The sequence below is a fragment of the Myodes glareolus genome, chromosome 22, assembly GCF_982192425.1.
Source record: "Myodes glareolus chromosome 22, mMyoGla1.1, whole genome shotgun sequence".
NCBI lineage: Eukaryota > Metazoa > Chordata > Mammalia > Rodentia > Cricetidae > Myodes > Myodes glareolus.
In genome coordinates, this window is record NC_142047.1 from 8,231,116 (window position 1) to 8,252,713 (window position 21,598).

The window sequence follows — 21,598 nt, forward strand, 5'->3', positions numbered from 1 at the left end:
TTGTAGCCAGCACTAACTCTCAGAAAGTCTTGTAATCAGGAATTCTTCTTTATGTCTAATTTGATTTATTCCCACAGGTCATTAATTGATGTCATGTGGCTTAGCTCTCCACTGAAGTTTCTATAATTTTTATTTAATTGGGCTTGTGGAGGCTGGGTTGGAATGTATTATTAATTCTGAGATCTGAGTGTTGTAGCTAAATGACTTTATGCCACCACTCAGGATTTAACTGAAAGAACAGAAAAGAAATAGCATGTCATGTGACTTGTGAAAAGTCTTATTGTATCATTTATGCAGAATAATTGTAGTTAAACACAAAATTTGTACATAAGTTTGCTAAATATCCCTGTTATCAAAGAAGTCTGAGAAGTATCTGTGAAATATCTTTGTTTCCTAAGTCTCTGAGAGACAATCAATAACAAGTAGTAGTATAATTCATGATCCATTCATAAATGTGGTGGCATCCACCCCATTATACCGGTAGCAGCCTCCTTTTAACACTTTCAGTCCAAGGGTTCCCCAGAGAGAAAGATAGAGGCGCATACAGCATGAATTGCTTTATCAGAGTGTGGTCTCATTCCTCACTAACCACACTCAAGACTCTCAGGGACAGATTGCTATCTCTGTGGTACCATTAGTAACAAACCCTAACAGAATTTAAGACGCCACCCTTTAAGTAATGTCCTATCCTTTCGCTGGGATAGTGGAGTCCGAAGTTTATGTTAAAACTCCAGAAGTTCTGGGGCTCCTCAGGAAACTCAGATGCCAAAGTCAACAGAATTTCTTCATGCTCCGCAAAATTCCCGGAGACTCCCAGTACAAACACAGTGCAGACCCCGAGACTGTGATGTCCTGCCTTGGGCAATTTTATTGCAATATGAAATGTTTCCCTGCCAAAGCAGAATAGCCCACTGGATCGTTCATTCAGAATCCCAATGAACACGTGTCATTTGAAATAGAAAAACTTCAAAGTAATTGTGACTTTAAAGGGAGCCAGCTGTTCTTTAGGCAGTTCAATTGAAGTAGAAATAAGATGATCACTTTTACTACTTTGTGCAGCAATGTTTCTGGGGTTCTGAGCCTCTTTTTACAGCTACTTTTGATCATATGTATCTCTTAAGCCCAAAGTTTTTCTGAAATAGTGTTAAAAAGCAATGTACTATAACTTTAAATATTTGAAGGTATGTTTTAAAGCAAAACTGAGAATGTGTATTTATGGCATATATTCTACTCGGAAACATTTTTTATGAATGAATATTAAGAGAATAATCATCGGCCAGAGTGATACATGACTTTGCTTACAGTGTTGAAACTAGAATGATGGAGCCATCCTAAAAGATGAATTAGAAGGAAATAGAACATCTAAAAGGAAGTTTTTAATGAAATTTACAAAGTGTGTGTATGTGTATGTGTGTGTGCTTGTGTCCTGGTGACCAAGGAGGTCAGACCTGGGCATCAGATCCTCTGAAGCTGGACTTACAGATGGTATTGAAACAATTGACCTGATGAGATCAAAACTTGTGTTCTCTGGAAGAGCAACAAGTGCTTTTAACCACTCAACTGCCACTCCAGCCCCCAAAGGCAAGGTTTTGAGAAAAGTTCCCAAATCTTAGGAAAGTCCCAAAATACAGTAGAGGAAAATATGTGTGTGTGATTTGGTTTTAATGTTATTTAAAAGTTGCTTAGGATAAAAACTAAAAAATTGTTTCTAAAAAAAAGATCACTTAATTTTAATATAAAAAAACAGAAGGAGGTGTGTATGAACCTAAACTGCGGTTGATTCTAATCAGTGGAAGGACAAAGGATGATTCTAGCATGTTCGCTCCATGTCTCCTGAGCAAGTGCACATTTCACCCGTGGGAGGAAAGCCACCACTGTGAGTAACAAGCATCCTAGTCACTCCTTATCTTTGCTCTGCAGTGACACCTCAGAGAGCTACCAAGACCCATGTCAGAGAATATTGATTGAACACAAGATATTAACCCATTAATGCTTGTTTTAGATTACCTGCTGTAAAATCTAGGGATGGTTCCTTTGGGGGAAAGTTGAACTATCAAAGTCCAAACAATAACTCATTCAAACAATCTGTCTTGGTGTCTAAGATGTGTCATGTCAAAAGCCTCCACCTTTCCCCTTCCCTTCACCACACACACACACACATACACACACACACACACACACACACACACACACACACACGGGCGCACAAGCTACCACAAGGAGTGGTAGCTGGAGAGATGGCTCAGCAGTTAAGAGCAATGGTCACTTTGTCAAAAGATCCAGGTTGATTCCCAGCACTCACGTGGTGGCTCAAAACCATCCTAACTCCAGACTATTTCTGGCTTCCACAGCCCCCAGGCATGCATATGCATGTGGTACACAGACATACACGCAGGCAAATCACCCATACATATAGAATAATAAGAAACTTTAAAAAATAACAAAAATTGAGAAAAATAACAACCAAGAACAACCACAGGATTTCACTGTCTAATGCAGAACAGCCGTGAATTTAGGATCTTCCTGCCTTGGCTACCCAAACGCTGCGCTGCGATCACAGACGTGCACGAAAGGAAAGGTTTAATCTCCCTCCCAGAACTGAAGATTGAACCACACGTCTGCCTCATAGCCCTCTTCCCAGCATTCTGTTCTGTTTACTCCGCCTACCTAATTTTCTGTCCTATCAAGGGGCCAAGGCAGTCTCTTTATTGACCAATGAAAATAACACAATAGACAGATAATCCTCCTCCATCAAGTGACCTCATACATACTACGCTAGCCATCTATACAGAGCGACAGCCCCAGGCCCAAAGGAGATACATATATATCATATTAGACACATCCTTTACTATTAATCTGTGGGTGTGGACATGGATGTGGCTGTGCACTGGGACAGATAGGGAGGCAAAGGACAATGGCCAGGAGCTTGTTCTTCCCAGTCTGGGGTTCAGGGCTTGTATGGCATTGCCTGAGGAGGCATCTTGCTAGGTGATTTGTTTATTTTCTTTTGCTTCATTTTTATGGTATTGGAGATTGAATCCAGGACTTCACACATACTAAGTAAGTGTGCTCCCACTGACCAACATGCCAGCTTAAGGGTTACTTATCCCACCAAGTATGTCTCAAATGATCAGCACATCACAAGTCCACATGGTTACAACATGTATAGGATCACTGTGATCTCACTGACCCCAGCATCACCGTGTCCTCACTGACCCCAGCATCACCGTGATCCCAGCATCACCGTGACCCCAGCATCACCGCATTCTCACTGACCCCAGCATCACCGTGACCCCAGCATCACTGCGTTCTCACTGACCCCAGCATCACTGCGTTCTCACTGACCCCAGCATCACCGTGACCTCTCTGACCCCAGCATCACCGTGACCTCTCTGACCCCAGCATCACCGTGACCTCTCTGACCCCAGCATCACCGTGACCCCAGCATCACCGTGTCCTCACTGACCCCTGCATCACTGTATCCTCACTGGTCCCAGCATCACCGTGTCCTCTCTGACCCCAGCATCACCATGATCCCAGCATCACCGTGACCCCTGCATCACTGTATCCTCACTGGTCCCAGCATCACCATGTTCTCACTGACCCCAGCACCACCGAGACCCCAGCATCACCATGTTCTCACTAACCCCAGCATCACCGTGACCTCTCTGACCCCAGCATCACCGTGACCCCAGCATCACCGTGTCCTCACTGACCCCTGCATCACTGTATCCTCACTGGTCCCAGCATCACCGTGTCCTCTCTGATCCCAGCATCACCATGACCCCAGAATCACCATGACCCCAGCATCACCGTGTCCTCTCTGACCCCAGCATCACCATGATCCCAGCATCACCGTGACCCCTGCATCACTGTATCCTCACTGGTCCCAGCATCACCATGTTCTCACTAACCCCAGCATCACCGAGACCCCAGCATCATCATGTTCTCACTGACCCCAGCATCACCGTGTCCTCACTGATCCCAGCATCACCGTGACCCCAGCATCACCATGTCCTCACTGACCCCTGCATTACCGTGTTCTCACTGATCCCAGAATCACTGTGTCCTCACTCACCCCTGCATTACCGTATCCTCACTGGTCCCATCATCACCGCATTCTCACTGACTCCAGCATCACTGTGACCCCAGCATCACCATGGCCCCAGCATCACTGTGTCCTCACCGATCCTAGTATCCCTGTGGCCCCAGCATCACCGTGTCCTCACTGACTCCAGCATCACCGTGTCCTCATTGACTCCAGCATCACCGTGTCCTCACTGACCCCTGCATCACCATGACCCCAGGATCACGGTGTCCTCACTGACCCCTGCATCACCGTGACCCCAGCATCACCGTGTCCTCACTGACCCCAGCATCACCATGACCCCAGGATCACCGTGTCCTCACTGACCCCTGCATCACCGTGACCCCAGCATCACCGTGTCCTCACTGAACCCAGCATCACCATGTTCTCACTGACCCTAGCATCACCGGGTCCTCTTTGACTCATTTTGTTTTTTAACCCAGAATTTACTGAGCAGATATTGGGAGTGTATTTTTCCTCCATTGTTCCTTCTGATTTTGGTGGTCCCCCCACTGGGAATGAAGCACAAATCAAGGAATCCATATCTCTGAGTCTCAAAATGTAAACCTCGAGTTCTGTTTCCAGGGGAACAGTGAAAAGCATAAGCAGTTCTTTCCGGAACTCAGGACTTTTGTGTCACTGACAGCCCCGAGCTGGTGCATGTGTCTCAGTCTCGGCAGCTGCAGCTGCTGCGCTGCCTCCGCCGCCAACAGCGTCTGCTAGTCACGTCGTGTGGGCTTCAGGACAGTTTCTTTACATACCTAGGGGATTTGACTGGAGAATTCAAACTAGGAGTGGGAAAGAAAGTGATGGGTATGCTAATTGAGTAAAAATGTCTGACTTACCTGTAAAAACATTGTACAAAGATGTCAGTACAAGAAACATTTTTTATGGCCCAAACAAATAAAAGGCATGAGAAAAGAATCAACTACAATCTCCAAAATTACATCTTTGTTGTACTCAGAAATGTGGATATGTAATATGCAATTTTATGCCCAGTAATTAAGACCTAAAAGCAAAAGTTATTTTAAATATGAACACTATATAGGGACAAAATACCACCTGGTTATATTTCTTAATAGTCAGTAAATCAAACAAAGATGTCATTGTCCCTGAGTTGTAATTGTTGCTCTCTTAAGGCATCTCCTTATTTTCTCTTTCAGATATCCTTTATTTTATTACAAATATAAACCTCCAGTGAAGAAGAAAGCATTTAAGATAACTCCTACACAACCAGAACAAAATAAAGAAATAGAAAAAGCCAACCTTTATTCCACTCTGAACAAGTTTGTGAATGTTCAAGTAAGGCTCCTTGAAAAGCTCTCCTTCTGGAGTCAGGATCCTCACGTAGCCTTCCTTCTCTAGAATGAAGAGGCGATGAGAGCCATCCCCACTGTGGACGGCACCCACGGGCTGCCGCAGCCCACTCACGACCTCCTGCACGCAGAAGCAGTTGTGTTTGTGTTTTCTAAACAAATCAGAGAAGACCAGTCAGCTCTCCTGATGGAGGTGCACACGGATGTGCACAGTATACGTCCCCAAATGTATTCATTTCCTCAAACAGATGTGCACAGTATACTTCCCCAAATGTATTCATTTCCTCAAACAGATGTGCACAATACATTTCCCAAAATGTATTCATTTCCTCAAAGAACCAATGGTTTTGAAAATCAAGAGGGGCTGCTAAGACAGGTAGCCTATAATAGGATTATTTTGGTTAATTCGTATTATCTTTTCAATGGAAAATAACAAGATATCCGTTTCTCAGAAGTAAAAGTGAAAACCCCAATGGTTTATTCTGAAATGTCATTAGCTCATTATCTCATCTTTCAGTGACTGTAATTAAAATTTGTTTTTCCTCACAATAATGAGTTTTTATGAGAAGGCATTTAAGGAGAAAGTTCTAACATCCATTTATATAAAGAAAAACTGATTTGCTAATAATAAACATGCTGAATATTTCCATGGTGCCATAAAGCTAACAACAATCATAAAATCCAAGTTGAACACTGTGCTTATAAAATTCCCATGAGTCATGGAGAAGCCAAGCTCATAACATGGGATTAGGAGTCTGAGTACTAAGTGCATTTAAGCTGCGATGCTGGAGGAACAAAGCACTAAGAGGGAGAGAGAAGTTAGTGTGTGTGCAGGCTGTGCATCTCGGGCACAAGCAGAGAGAGGCCGTCCTGTCAAAATCACCAATTTGGATTTGCTCATTTTTTCTCTAAGAGTAAAGAGGAGAGAGAGAGAGAGAGAGAGAGAGAGAGAGAGAGAGAGGGAGGACCGTTGAAGTGTATGGACCTGCTGAGCTCCTCCACCTTCTCGTATTCCTCCATTTGGTCCAGGTAGTTAGATGCTGGCCCTCTGACTTGCTTTCTTGGGAAATCTGGAAAGCACAACCCGCCATCTTTTCTCGAATAGTAAAAGCAAAACTCATCAGCAGTTGTTTGAAGAAGCCCTTTAAACAGACACGGAAAAAGACTCATTAGAACCATGAAGTGTTCTAGCAAAACCAGCTCGTTTGGGCATCTGGCCCTAAGAGGGCTTTTAGAAAGTGTGTGAATATTCACAGGAGAAAACCAGGCGTGGCACTATGAAAAGGCACCGGCGAGGGGTTGGGGTTCCCTTTTCTTCTTTAAACACATTTAAGAATTCTAGTAAAGTGTAATCTCCTTATGCGGGGTACATTAAAAAGATTTACTTATCCATTCGTATGATGTGTATGTGTGTTCCCTCATGAGCTTACATGTGCCATGTGTGTGCAGGATCCATGTGTGTGTCTGTGTTTATAGACAGGTGTGAGCTGCCAATGTAGGTGCTGGGAACTGAACCTAGAACCTCTGAATGATCTTTACAATGAGGGATCTTAACCACTGAGCCATCTCTCCAGCCCCTGGGCTAACTACTTGAAAGACTAATGAAAGGCACGTTATAAAACCCATGGTTACTGCATTTACTCTTCTCAAGCCGCCTCACTGATCACAGGAAGTATTTATGAGCTCACCCCATCACTAATTAGTCTAATTTTCCTACAGTACTAAATACTTTCCTAAAGAGAACACATGACAACTAGAAAAGCGATAGTCTGTTGTTTGCCAGTCGTCTAATACAATGCACTGATGGAAGTAGCAAATATCTCCATATAGAATTAACGACTTACTGTGCAGTCTTTAAGCAAGGAATTGTTGCTAAGGGAAAGCCTCTTATTTCAAATACTTTGAACCTTTTTTTTTTTTACTGTACATTTTTCTCTAAGGGACAATGATAAATATATTTAAATGATTTTCTATCTCTTTAAGAAGAAAAACTGACACACCCCTGGACCAAAACAAAATCACATGGTGTACTGACAGGTGATAAAATAAAGATAATTCTTCTCTTTCATGTTAAAATTGTTGGTGTATCTGTATGCTTGCGTATGTGTATGTGCGTATATGTGTATGTGAACATGGGTATGTGTGGATGTGTGTGTGCTCATGTGCCTGTGTATGTGAGCACAGATTTAAGTGTAGAGGTCAGAAGTCAACATCTGGTATTTTTTCTCCTCTTTAGATTTTGAGACAGAGTCTCTCATCGAATGTGAAGCTCACTGGTTCCATGATACTGGCTTGCCAGGGAGGCCCAAGGAGCCTCCTCTTTCAGTCTCCCCATCAAGAGGGTCATAGGCCCACTCCTCTGTGCTCAGATGTTTACATGGATTTTGGGGATTGAACTCAGGTTGTTATGCTTGTATTGCAAGCACTTCGCTGACGGAGCCATTCCCCAAATCCACAGAGATGTTTTTGAAAGTACAGCTCTCCTTGAATATAAACTTAAAAGCTTTAGACCTGAGGAAAACTATAGAAAAAAATTGAAATCTGTAGTTTGAGGTAATAAGATCCTGGCTTTATTGTGCTTGTCAATAAGATCGCTTCTGTATTCTGGAGACTTCTGCTTTCTGAGAATGTTTCCATCAGGAGCTGGGCAGGGGAAATAACTGCTGAAGTGCCTGTCCAGCGACTCAAAGCCCAGGCTTGATCTTAACACTGCAAACAAACAAGAACAAGCAGCACAAACCCTGCTCGATCTGTGTTCACCAGAGTCAGGTCAGGTGAGAGCCTTTGTTTGCAGGAGGAAGGATGCCTCTCACCTCCTATGTGCACCATAGTGAAGAATCGGATTTTACATAACAAATTGGACTTTTCATTATGCCTACTAGTCTTGGGATAAAAGTATCAGGTAACTTAGTCGGAGTTTGAAAACTATTTAACAAATTCAGGTTTTGCAAGAATTTCTAAGAACAAGATTTGGAGCTCAGCCAAGCAAGGCTTATCGATGGAGTTTGCAAGACACTCAATGCTCATTTCCAGTGAGCTTGACCTGGGTCAGTCCAAGCCTCAAAACAAATCAATCTTAGGGTATAAAAGTCCCACACGATAAAGCCTGGGATACATTTTGACCTCACGTTTGGGTGAAATGTATGACTTTTAAATTGCCAACAGAGACTTCAAGAGCAATTCCTGTCTAGTGTGTTGGGAAATATCTTAAGTTGGGGAAGAAGGCCAGGAAAAAAGTGAGTGCCCTCAGGAGTGTATGCTGTCAGGAATGTGTGCACACAGGCTCCAGTGTGTACTGTGTGTGCCCTCAGGGGGGTATGCACACAGAGGTGCAGGGTACTGTGTGTGTCCTCAGGTGATGTGCACACAAGGGTACAATGTGTACTTTGTGTGCCTTCAGGGGTGTGTGCACACAGGTATGCAGGGCAATGTTTGTGACCTGAGGGGGTGTGTAGTGTGCACTGGGTGTGCCCTGGGGAGTATGTGCACACAGGGAAACGCTGTACTGTGTTGGCCCCAGAGGGCTGTGCATGCAGGGGTGTATGAAACCGTGTGTACCCTCAGGGGTTGTAGGCAGGGGTGCAGGGTATGGAAAAGGAGGCACGGCAGTTCAAGGATCCTCCTAAGGAGAGGCAATGAGGAGGTTTCCTTCCTTTGAAGATCCACCGACATCAGACATGGAAAGGAACATAGAGTTCGCTCCTCGTTGGAAATTCACTACAAAAGACAACCTCTCTCCTCATTCTTCAATGGCGAAGCACCCAAGTGAAAATCAAAGGGCTAAAACCAAGTCTATTTGAGCAAAAATAACAAAAGGAAAATTCAAGTTTGCTTTAAAAGCGATTGGCAAATCTGCAAACTGGGAGCATCTTGGAAGGGAATGAATGGAACTGTGGCTGGTTTCACTTCTAAGAGCACTGCAGGCTGCAGATATAATATACAGCGGGAAATGAGAACTCAGTTTTGGATCGACTATATTAACTTTAAACTAGAATGCATCTTCGTAAACTTTGTGTACCCAGATGCACTGACTCTTGACCAAACACACACCTTTAGCTTCTAAGAAGTCACTGGAGAGACTCTTACTGAAGGTATGTGTTTAGCCCAGCAGGTCTACAAATGCAGAGTATTCTTGCAACTGCTCTATTTGTTAAACCCTTGGTTAAATAACACTTAAATAATTAAGTGTTCAGGTCTGTAGCCATTTTCCAGGATGGTGAATCCAGTGCTGCTGTCCCACAGAGAACCATATAAAAATACTGACTCGGAAAATAAATACTGTGTTGTATGTTCCAGCTTCATTTCTCATGATGTATTCAAGGGAAGCTATAATTTCCCTAGGTTCATTCATCATGATACCGAGTAGGGGAAGAACCCCTGAGTCCCTGAAAGGAAGGCTTTCAGTATATCCATCTTGTCCCTCTAGCTTTCTCTCCCTGGGACTAATAAGGCACACGTGGTAGGTATCTGATGGAATCAGAACTGGAGAAACTCAATGGACTCAAACCCTTGACCTTGGCCTCATTAGCCACAGGATTAAACCAATTGAACTAATTGGGTGCAGACCTTTCACAACAACTGGAACCTACTGCTGGGACAGGACTGTCTCGAAGTGATAAAAATCATTACGCTAACAGGTACAAAGTATAAAGCTATGCCGGTGGGTGTCTCTGTGTGCCTTTCTCAGAGTGTATTATACCAGCTTTCATGAATGAAAAGGATCTACTCTGCTCATTCAGACTCAGGAAAAGGCCCATATCAGGGTATGTATGCAACTGAGCACTGGAGAAATTGTAAACAATTACCTTCTCAGAAAGTCCCCAAGTGGAGAACATTTTGATTAATAGTCTAGAGTATACTCTATCTGACTACTTTTGAATCTCTTTTCTAATAAGCAGAACCTGATTGTTTTTTAATTTAAATTTCTAGAAATGAACTCTTTATCAGTTTCCAGGAATGCTCTAACACGGTCATGCTTTCTTAAGGCCAAGGCGACGAAGCACTTTTTTTCATGGTTTGAGCAATATAGAAGGAAAGGAATTTCTGAAATTGCTTTCTTATGATCCCATTCAGAATTCTCCTTTTTTACAAAACCCATTCCTTGGGCTCCTCCTCTCCAGGGTTTTGGTCTGTGGAGAGGAGAGCACTGGGAGGAACAGCTGAGCGGCCTTGATCACACTCCCTATGAAATGGAATCTCCAACTAGCTGTTCCCCATAGGTTTGCAATTCTGGGTAGGGCAAAGCATAAGACAGACTTAAGGTGGAATTACCCAGTTGTTCTTGCGACCATTTCTAAAGCCCCAGTACTTTAGAAGAGTAGACACACTTCTGGGCTGGAGGCAAGGTTGATGGGTGGACTCCGGCCTTGTTCATCACAGTTTAGGAAAAGGTGGCCTCCCTCCCAGGGCTCTAACTGCCTACTAAATCAATGAACATAAATGCTACGAAAGTGGGTTATTACAGCTCACTTCTGACACAAATATTTAAAATGATTATCAGCATGTGACCTAGGAAGGGCCGATTCTTCAGTTTGTTGCTAAAGTCTCTCTGGGTTTTTAGGCAGCATCCTGACTGCCCTCTCTACCTCAGGAGTGGAGCTTTCGTGTGGTTATCTTTCCAGGCAGCTGGGTGGCCACGGAGAGCACTTGACATCTTGATGCACTTCAGCAGTTTTACACATACACAAACTTTGTAGAAAAATAAATGTGTCATTCATCACCACATATGCTGATCTGGGAAGTGATGCGCTTGCAGTTCGGGCTCAGAGCTCTTTGCTGGCCTCATTCAGTTGATCTTGTAGACTTGTTTTGTTCTTTTGGATGCTAAAATAGCTTTGAATATATAAAGACCACCGTGGAAGAGTCTGTGAGCACAGCATGTTGTATTTGCTGTGAAGTGATAAAGGAAACCAAGAGGCCAAGTGCCGGGATCACTCCTAACTAAGCTTATGAAGGCAGAGGTCTACAGCTACCCCCACCCCAAGCTTTCCAATCTGTTATTGGTCTCTGTGGGCCACGGAGGCTACTGGGAGCTGCTCCACTTTGCATTGAGAAATGTGATAAAGGGGGGAAAACAGCTAGCTTAAGAAAAGTCAGAAATACGGCTACAGTTTATAAAAACAACAATATTTTCACATCCATTTGGTTTAGGTACATGTCATGCTATATGCAGAGGGATCAAGCAGACCTAAAGTATTTATTATTTATAAGGAAGTTTTATTTTTTTGTCTATATTTTTGTGGGTCAAAAAATTTTTAAGATGTATACAGCACTTTCAAAGAATTATCTGAGTCACATCCTACTGTACTTACAGCTTACCTCTTTCTTAAATACTATTTAGTTTTATATGTGGTTCACTGCAGTGATTGGTGTGTGAACTTGGAATAGCTAAAAACAATCTGTCTAATCTGTCTTGTTAAATTACGTTCTTCCTCCATGGTTATTCTTCTAAATAAAATACAACTACACAACTTATAAATTGTGTGTGTCTGTCTGTGTGTAGGTGCGTGTGTGTGTTCAAGTGTAGGATGTGTGTGTGTGTGTCTGTTCATATGTAGGGTACATATGTGTGTGTTCTTGTGTAGGAATTTGTATGTGTGTGTTTGTTCATGTGTATGGTGTGTGTGTGTGTGTCTCTTGATGTGTGTGGTATGTGGGTGTGCCTGTCGGTGTGTGTGTGTGTGTGTATGTGTCTGTTGGTGTGTAGGGTATGTCTGTGTGTGTCCTCAGTCATTCTCAGCTGCACTGAATCATACAAATACTGACTCTGAAGCAAACTCCTGTGATCCCTGCCCTGGGTTAAACGTGTGTATGTCTATGTCGGTCTCTTTTTCCCCTTCACATGGGTGTTGAGGATTTGGACTCAGGTCTTTATGATTGTGTGGCAGGTGGTTTATGACTGAGCTTCCGTTCCCCAGGTTGCAGACTTCTGATGATGCCCATGTCGGGTTTATCTCTTTATTAGAGTCTGAAATGTGATGGTGACCAGGTATCTTTCTGTCACCTCATGCAGAAGAGTTTCTGCGGCCATTCTGCTGCCTTCTCTTTATACGGCTTGGCTAAAGCAGGAGAGTTCTTCTGGGGCTCAGTTTTTCTCCTCTGTCCAGAAAACACCATTTTATGGTGTTTCTAAGGTGTCAATTAGTCATCCGATGTGAAAATACTTGGTTAGATGTTATTTTGGGCCTTCACAAATAGTCACACTTTATCTAAAGATATATCTTAAAGCCAGTGGGCACCCTCTTATCCCATACCTGCTGTGGATTGGAAGCAGTGGCCTTGATAGCTAAAAAGGTTCCAACAAGAAATATCTGTTGGTGCTGGGTTATAATTCAGCGGGAGAAAAAGAAAAGGAGGGTTTACTGATAATAACTCAGCACGTATAAAGTTATACTGACAATCCAATGTGCAAAAAACTTACCATTTGTATTAGTATTTAATGAGATATTAACTTAGAACGAAGTTAGTGTACTGTTTGTCACTGAAATTGTAATACCCTCTTTCACAATAATAAAACATAAGACTTTGGAAAAGTCAACTATTAAGTAAAATAAGAATGTGAAACACAATTTACAACTCCTATAAATAAGCCTTAAAGAACAGTTATCTTATAAGGACACCTGGCAATGTTTGAACTTATGTATTTTTTCCTTTTACCTGGAATATGGCCCCGACAAGTATAAAAGAATTCTTTGCAATAGTCTTTGCAGAGGAGCGGAAGTACTAGATCCCCATCCAGGACATCTCTCTCGGGCGAGGAGAACAGGCTTTGAGAGTGTGGGGAGCAAGGGGCGCATTTGATCTCCTCCAGTAATTTGCCACACTCTGTGTTGTTGGTGGCAGAAAAGATCTGAAAGCCACAAATCAGAAACACAGCTTGTTAGTCATGAGAAAAATGAGCTTTGTTGGGTTTTCTTACCCCCCCCCCACTTCGATCATGTGAGCAGAAAAGTCTAATTCAGGAAAAAAAAGGATGACTGTGTCACAATATAGAGCCTTTCAAAAGAACACACCTATCTTTAAGGTCAGGGTGGAAAGACAAAGGTCAGAAGGGAACACACGGAAGTACTTCTTGCCTTTGCAGATCCAAGGGTGTGATTCTGTCCTTGTGCTGTTAAAATTAAGATGTTTATGGACTGTTGAATGGTTGATTCATTTATTCTACCCCAGAGCATATATTGAATCATATTTACCTTGAAAATTCTACACCGTTATCCAACTGTGTCCAAAGTGTAATTTAAAGACATGGCTTATTTGTATCATGGGTAAAAAAATCCATTTAATTCCTAAATCCTCTAACAGGCTTTCAAAACTGTACTTAAATAGCATTTTGGTAAATTTCTGCTTGTTCCCAATATGCAATCAGTACCACGCAAGTTCCTACACTTGCGTGTTCTATAAAAATATTCCAAACTGAACCAAATGGGCTTAAGACCCATTTTTAATATTCATTATATCTTAGCCAGGAAAAACTTTCTAGCTGGGTCCTTAGACATTTTATATGCATGAATAAACACAGGGTTTAATGAAAGTGCTTTTGTATAGTAGGTAGTGAATTTTCATGAAAAAGAAGACTTTTATTACTATTCTTACAATGATATGCCCTTTATTTCAGTAAGATTAATTCTGGAGGATTGATGATTCCTTGAAGTTAATAACTTGTAGGTAGACTAGATCTTAGCATCAGTATTCACTTAGAAACCTGACTTGAGGAACCCTTCAATAAGTATAGAGGACAATATCAGCCTAATATATGGGAAATAAAATTAATGCTATCTAAATCAATTACTGATCCCCCTCCCCACCACACTACAAAATGCCATAACATGTATGAATTTTATACTGTTTCAAGCTAGGCATCTGCTTAAGTATTTCTCTGGAACAATGTATTAAAATTAAAAGTTTGAAATTTTAGAAAATTGTTTAGTTCTCCAAAACAAGTATTTCTTTTATAAGTTGAGCTAATTTGAGTAAAGAATCTAGCCTCTGTTTTTCTGGATTATGATATCACAGGGTCATAAAAGCCCTACATCAAAAGGACAAGGTAACCTAAAAACAAATTGCATGGGGTATTCAGCAGTTTAAAGAGGCTGCTCAAGTTCAGAAAAAAAAGATGTGCATTATAACTACTTAGAGTATTCAAAAGTTATCAATCATGGTTGCATTTACATTTTAATTTTTATCAGCGTGTTTAAGTGACAATTGCTTAAATGGTCCAAGTTTTGTAAAAGAAAACATACACCAGATACTTAGGATTTGCATTCCAAGAATGTTTTCAATGTCTTTTATTGTCCAGCCTGGAAACCTCACCAGATCTATTCAATATGAATAGTGCTCAGCTTGGTTCTGTTTATTTCACATACAGCAGTCCTCCAAGACCTAAACAACTGCCGGAATCCGAAGCCAACTCCTGCTGCCTGAAAACTGGGCTGCAATTACCTTTGCTTTTATGGAGACTATTCGTGCTTCTAGTTTTTGTTTTTGTTTTTGTTTTTTTTAAATAGCGGACACAGAAAGGTCCCATGTTCTCTCCCAGCTGTTCTTCAGGGAGAGCTTGCTTTTAGTGCCTAAAGAATTCTGTCTTTTACAATTTTTGGAATGTGTCCTGCCCACAAGATTCCCCATCAAAAGTTTCACAAATAGGATTCAATAAATTATCTGAAATCAAGTAGAATAGTATTCTTGTTAAGGTTTGCCGCTGTTCCGGCCCAGCAGGATGGTAACATTTTACTCTGTGTGAGGTCCGCAATATAAACACCTATTTGAAGATAGATAGAGCCATCATTCTGGCTTTGGCTTCAATGAACCAATAGTCTTACTGAAGTCAATTAAACTGACTCAGCCCAAGCAACAGCATCAGTTTAGGCAGATGAGTTCTGGTGTGTGTGTTGGGGGGGGGGGGGGATAGAGATACCCCCGTCTTTTCTTTCTTTCTCCTCTCCCACACGTGTATGCCAAGCACACAGGTTCTTAACGTAATGCCTCACATTGCCGTGAAACTTAAGAAGAAGTTTAAGTTAATTTCCTGTTGCAATTTTTAAAAGCCAAATACAAAGTCATCAAGTTCTAGTAGTTTAGTTAAATAGACTTTGGAAATCGTGTAAAACTCGCAAACATGATTACAGCCAGCCCAGAAAGGACCGAAGCTGTGGCTGACTAGTCTGGAACATTTGGCAGCTTGTCCTTTAATCCTCAGCCACGAGAAAGTGAAATCTGGGGAAGAAAGGTAAGTGCTGGGACAGAAGAAAGCCCAGTGCTACAGCATATCAACGGAGAAATCAGCATAAACAAAGAGGGTAAAGAGGCACCCACATGGGTTTCATGAAGGGATAAAAGTAGAAAATCTATGGCGGTATGTTAAGATGCTGCCTTAAGATCACTTGGTCCACAGAAAAGCTATCTCTAAAATATCCTATGCCTACAAGACTGTTCAGCTGTAGGGCAGAACACACGCGCCTCTGGACTATAGTGCTGGATTATGTCACTAAAGAGTTCAGTTTCAATTTTAGGCTAATATGTAAATAGATCATTGTACTAAGGCAGCTGTTAAAGGGACCCCAGGATGAGTTATTTGTTTAGTTGGATGTGTTCAACAATAGCCTTTGTCCCGGCAAGAGCCAGAGCAAACAAATGATTGGAAAAGGGCACACTTGAAAACAATTACTTTTCACCCATTCCTTGACAGCTTTGGCTGTGAAACCACCAAGGCAGAGAGAGAGAGAGAGAGAGAGAGAGAGAGAGAGAGAGAGAGAGAGAGAGAGTGCAAGTTAAGTTTTAGAAATGGGGTATTTCGGTGAGCTGTAGATTCAGCTTGGCTAATGAGAAATAGATACTTTAGCATGCTATATTTGGAAACTGCAGCAAAATTTCTAAGACAACATAACCTACTAAATTTTGGCATAACTTATGTCTCATCGTAGTTATTAATCTCATTACATTTCTTAACATTATTAAAATCTACAGGAAACTCAAACATTAGAACATAGTATGGAGTCTAAGGAATTGAACTTAATTTTAGTTCACTGAAGAAAGTCCGCTAGCCTATGAACTGGATTTAACTCCTTAGCTGAGCATGCTCAGTCTTCTGACCTTTTTCTTTCTATTTGTCTTTGAAATTTCTTCTCTGATGAAATGCTACTGTAGTACTTTTCTTGAAAAGTTGCAGAAATGCAAACCTCTTTTCTGGAATTTTTTGTAAACAACAACAACAACAACAAATGACTCAGATGGTGTGTGCCAGCATCTGTCCTGCACACACATTTATGAAATAATACCCTAACATATGTTATAATCTAGGAAGATTATGGGGGAAAGGGAAACACTTGTATTTAAACTGTGAAAGTTTGAGAACACAGGTCAAGAACCCAAGTCTCTTGCCTTGGGTACCTGGGGTACTGTTTGCTTGTGAGTCACTCGCAATAGAGGGGCAGAGCCTGCAGAACCCAAACTGATACATTTTCCAAAGGAATTGGAATTTGCAGGAGACTGGAAAAGCTTAGGCAAGAATATGCATAGCTAACATGGCAGACCTTTCCTAAAGAATTGCTTTCCTTTTTTTTCTCTTTCTTTTTTAATTGTAGCTTCTTTTAAGAATTACCAACTCCCCTGTTTGCCCCTTTGTCCCTTCTCTCCACTATAGTAAGAGCAAAGTTTGCATTCCACGTTTCTGGAAGAGGTCAGTATTGCAGGAGTCTCCGGATCCTCGTTATAATCACAGCATACACTACACACAGGGACCCTTCATGGTGAGTAAATATTTCTACACCTTTCTCTGAGCTTCCCCTTGGGGGTGGAGGGGGCTGGGGACTCCTGGTGAAGTCTTTAGGATGCTCTGACTGAGCTGTTTCTGTAGCTTCATTCAATTAGGAGGCTGGGGCTTAATGACATTGTTGCGGATAAAATGCTGGCGTATCTGTTCCCCGCATCTCAGGCTACTGCTGCATATGGTAAGAATAAAGAACGGGCTGCAGCTGAAACCTGCGGCAGGACAGCTCTCACTCATCTGGGAATAGAACGAGTTAGACAAACGCTCCCTCAAAAGGCATGGACATTTGGACAGAGCTGAGGACTGAAAGAGAATGATGTTCTCTAGTTTCACCCATTAGTGAACCAACTAACAAATACAATGGTGGTGTTGTTAGTCTTTGGCCATAAGCAACAGGGACGCTGTGTGTGGGCAGCAGTTTAGTGGGGAGGAGGATAAGTCGACCCCTTTTTGTCCTATTGATTTTTTTCCTATTTGCATGACTTGAGCAAATTAAATGATGCAATATGGCTTTTTGTTACAAAACAAAGTGAGAGGTACCACCCAGACACATATGTTGATTCGCAGGAGCTGTTTACATGATAATAGGGTGAAATCTACCATGAACTGAGCATAAAAATTAGATTCAGCCTGGGCATTTTTTTTTTTTAATGCCTGGGCCAGCAAGAGTGGAGCACAAGTTTTCCGAGTCTCTCAGACCTTGACAACTGCAGGGTTGTAACAGAGGAATTCTTAATTAAAGTTAAAATGGGCAAAGACGGGGGAGCAGAGACACCTGATTGTCTATCCCCTGTGAAGTGATTGTTAATGACAGGATCCCACAGACGGCACACAGCCATTCCCTGTAAAAAATCTCATGCAGAATCAAGACCAACGACTCACACTGGGCAGACACTTCTTGGCTAAACTAATCAACGCATGGGAAGTGCATATGTCATCACTCATAAAAATGAGTTTCTAGACAAGATCCTTCTAGACAACGCTGTACCGACAAAATCCTGGCTTTCTAATGTTACAAGGCGGAAAAACCACTGAGCAGGAGACTCCAGCAAAATCTCCCAGCTCTTAACGCACCAGGAGTTCCCTTCCGCTGGTTTAACCATTGTCATTCAAGCTAGACTCTTCAGCAGCCTGGGCTTGGGATCATAAACCAACAGTGCCTCGATAACCTTCAGAATCCAAGCCGCTCTCTAGTTAGAGCACGTGGAGAAAACGTAACAAATCTTTACTACCCCAGAAAAATAAACCGGAAACCACAGCCACCCTAATTTACAGTTCCATCTCACCAAGAGCTCGATTTGATCCAAAATATACTGTTAATCCCGATTTTTTAAAACAGATTTACCCAGCCCAGGACGCGGGTACCACACGTCTCTCTTGAGATAGGCAAGTTTGACCAACGTCTCCCACAACGGACTCCAGGGAAGGGAGAGTTATCTGCACACCTCCCAGGAGCACACACCGAGAACACCTAGCCATCATAGAAAAGTTATAGGAGCTATCGAAACGAGTTTGGCCTCTCTTGCAGCTACCAGCATCTCAGCGAGCCACCTCTACAAGCGCCTACCTTGTTCTCCAGACGCCCCAATGCAGTACTGTCACTCTGCAGGCAGCAGGATACTCGGGGGTAGAAGCCACCACACAGGATCTCTCCTCCACTCAGCAGCTCCAGCTGGGTCATCATCCGCCTGTCTCTCCTTTTCAGGCGCTTCGGGGGGTTCCCATTCAGGCACCTTCTTCTCCTCGCTCCGCTCCCTTCGCTCCTTTCCCCAAACTTGGCATCTCCTTCAAAAAAGCCCAGCGCCACGGCCAGCAGTAGCAGCTTAAACGAGAGCATCTTCAGCATCGTCTACCCGAAGCAGCAGTGGCAGGACGCGGGAGGATGGGAGAGCGAGGGGGGGAAAGCCACTGCCCAGCAAGGGCACTAGGGCGCAGCTCCAGGGGAGTGCTGCGGGGTGGCGGGACGCTCCAGGGGCAGAGGGAGGTGGCGGGGGAGAAAGATGCAGAGCGCTGCAACTTTGCCTTAGGGCAGCCGGAGCCACGAGATAAAGTGCAGATGACACTGTCCGCAGCCTTGCCAGCGTCAGTTGGGTTAGGGGCTTTCCACAGCGGCTGGGAAGTGGGAGGAGAAGGAGTTGGAAGAGGAGGAGGAAGGAGAGAAGAAGACAGTCATGGAACTTCGCTTGTCCGCTCAATGGGAGTTGTTTAGGTGAGACAGTAGCAGGAACCGAAAGGGCGGCGGCGGCGGCGGGCCGGGCGGAGGCAGGGCCAGCGCTGGGCTCCCGAGGATGCTGAGGTCTCCTCTGTCGGCGGCTGCTGCTTCTCACACAGCCTCTCATGTTTCGCTCCCTCTTTTCTTCTTCTTTTTAACTAGCGCGCGGGGAGGTGCTGCCACCGCGCGCCCCTTGACGTCACCGCCGCTCGCGCGCCCCCGCGCGGGGTGGGGGAGAGAGGAGGGGGCAGCCGGCCCGGGAGCTAGCGCTTGCTGGGACCCAGGGTGGCCTCGGGCTGCGACGGGGCGGGGACCAAGGGGGGGAACAGGAGGCAGGACAGGGGACGGGCGAGGGGGGCGGGGAGCCCTTAGCCTCCGGGCCTCGGAACCCAGAGCGCCACCGTGCCGGGGTGGGGGTGGCCCAGCCGCGCTGCCCAGCCTGGGCCAAAAGTGCCTGGGGGCGTCGCTGCCGCTCTGGGCGACCAGGCTGAGGCTCCCGGACCCTGTGAGTAAGAAGGGACCACGCGAGGTGAGAAGGGAGGGATCTTTCCCTGTCTTCGCCCACGCTGCTCTGGGTTTGGTTACCTAGCCCAGGAAGAGTTGGACTCCGTGGGCTGGAGAAGGCAGCTGGAAGCTTGTCCGTGCCTTTCCTTCTCCTGCAGGCATGACAGTTGCAGCTGGTCCCCAGTGATCCCCGAGATTTAGAGACAAGAGAAGGATCCAGATGTTGTAGGTTTTTGTGTAGGTTGAGGGGCCACCCACGGGTAAAGATAATAGGGTTCGGTGTCTCAGAGCAGGCTACAACTGAGTTCTTCTCCAAGAGGACTTAGGTAGGACAACCTTGAGGGGCCACCTGTAACCTCAGACTAAGTCGCCTGGAAGACACCTGTAGCTTTGTGTGCATTTATAAAGTACATGAGTGCGTGTACACACACACACACACATGCACGCACACACGTGCATAAACTTTCTGGTGTGTAAATACAGAGGAGAAAGAGTTTAGTCTCTGAAGCAAAGTGCAGAAGCACAACCCTACGTAGCTCCATATGTACGAATAAAATCCGCTTTCCCCTAAGAGGACAAGTTCTGCCTAGAGCGATGTTGACGTTATCAAGAGCTGTGATTTCATGTTTATGGGAGGCTCACAAGTTGCCACTGGGATAAGCCTCCCAGGAGCCACACACGAAATGTGCTTTGTGTCTATTTGGATACTAAACAGGGAAGCTGATTTCCTGGTGGATGACTTTTGATGAGGAGATAAGGCTGTTTTTCCCATTTTGGCAATAGGGGAATGTTCACCATATTTGGACACATATTTCGCCAGCTCCTGTGAAAGTTGGTGGCGGTTGAGGCTGGTAACTGACTCCTTAGAAAGTGGTATCAGTGGCTAGGTGAGCCTTGCTCCTTTCAACCCCTGATTTCTTAATTACAGTTTATATGTGAAGTTAGAGTTGCTAAGCAGCGCAAATGACCTGTTAGAATAAACCTAAAGTCCACTGAGACATTTGACCTACCCCTTAGCTAAAGCAAATGCTGTGGGGCCAAACTTAATCCTTTTTCCAGACACCATCATGCACTACTATGTACATTGACACCATTGTCCTGCACCAGTGTGTACATGGGCACTGTCATGCACCACTGTATACATGGGCACTGTCGTCATGCACTATGGTGTACATGGAAACTGTCATGCACCACTGTGTACATGGGCAGCATTGTCATGCACCACTGTGTGCATGGGCACTGTCATGCACTATGGTGCACATGGACACTGTCATGCACTAGGTGTACATGGGCACCATCGTCATGCACTACTGTGTACATGGACACTGTCATTCACTACGGTGCACATGGACACTGTCATACACTACAGTGCACATGGACATTGTCATGCACTAGGTGTACATGGGCACCATCGTCATTCACTATGGTGCACATGGACACTGACATGCACTCCTGTGTACATGGACATTGTCATGCACTAGGTGTACATATTATTGTGAACATACCCTAAGTTCACATGTGGTTTATCTAACATTCTTCCTGCTTAGAAATCTTTGATGATAAACTAAATCCCACTAAGAGTTTTAAGCTCTCCCTTTAGTAGTTCCTGAGATGAGTTCTATCACAATCAAGCCACTGGCATAATTCCAGATGATTCAGATCCTAGAACCTCATTTAGAATGTGGTCAGGAATTTATTCCTAAATTTTTGTTTAA

The 21,598-nt window shown here is 43.8% G+C and overlaps 1 protein-coding gene across 1 annotated transcript in view; it reads right to left on the reverse strand.

Moving 5' to 3' along the window:
- The window catches only part of Hhip (hedgehog interacting protein), a 92,876-nt gene extending 73,376 nt beyond the window's left edge, over nucleotides 1-19,500 (reverse strand). The window contains exons 1-4 of the mRNA XM_048440107.3: nucleotides 18,735-19,500; nucleotides 13,060-13,252; nucleotides 6,389-6,545; nucleotides 5,354-5,555 (exon numbers count right to left, since the gene is read on the reverse strand). Coding sequence (XP_048296064.3) covers nucleotides 5,354-5,555; nucleotides 6,389-6,545; nucleotides 13,060-13,252; nucleotides 18,735-19,013 — 831 coding nt within the window. The 5' untranslated portion in view covers nucleotides 19,014-19,500. The remainder of the gene's footprint in view (nucleotides 1-5,353; nucleotides 5,556-6,388; nucleotides 6,546-13,059; nucleotides 13,253-18,734) is intronic.
- Between the last annotated feature and the right edge of the window lie 2,098 nt (nucleotides 19,501-21,598).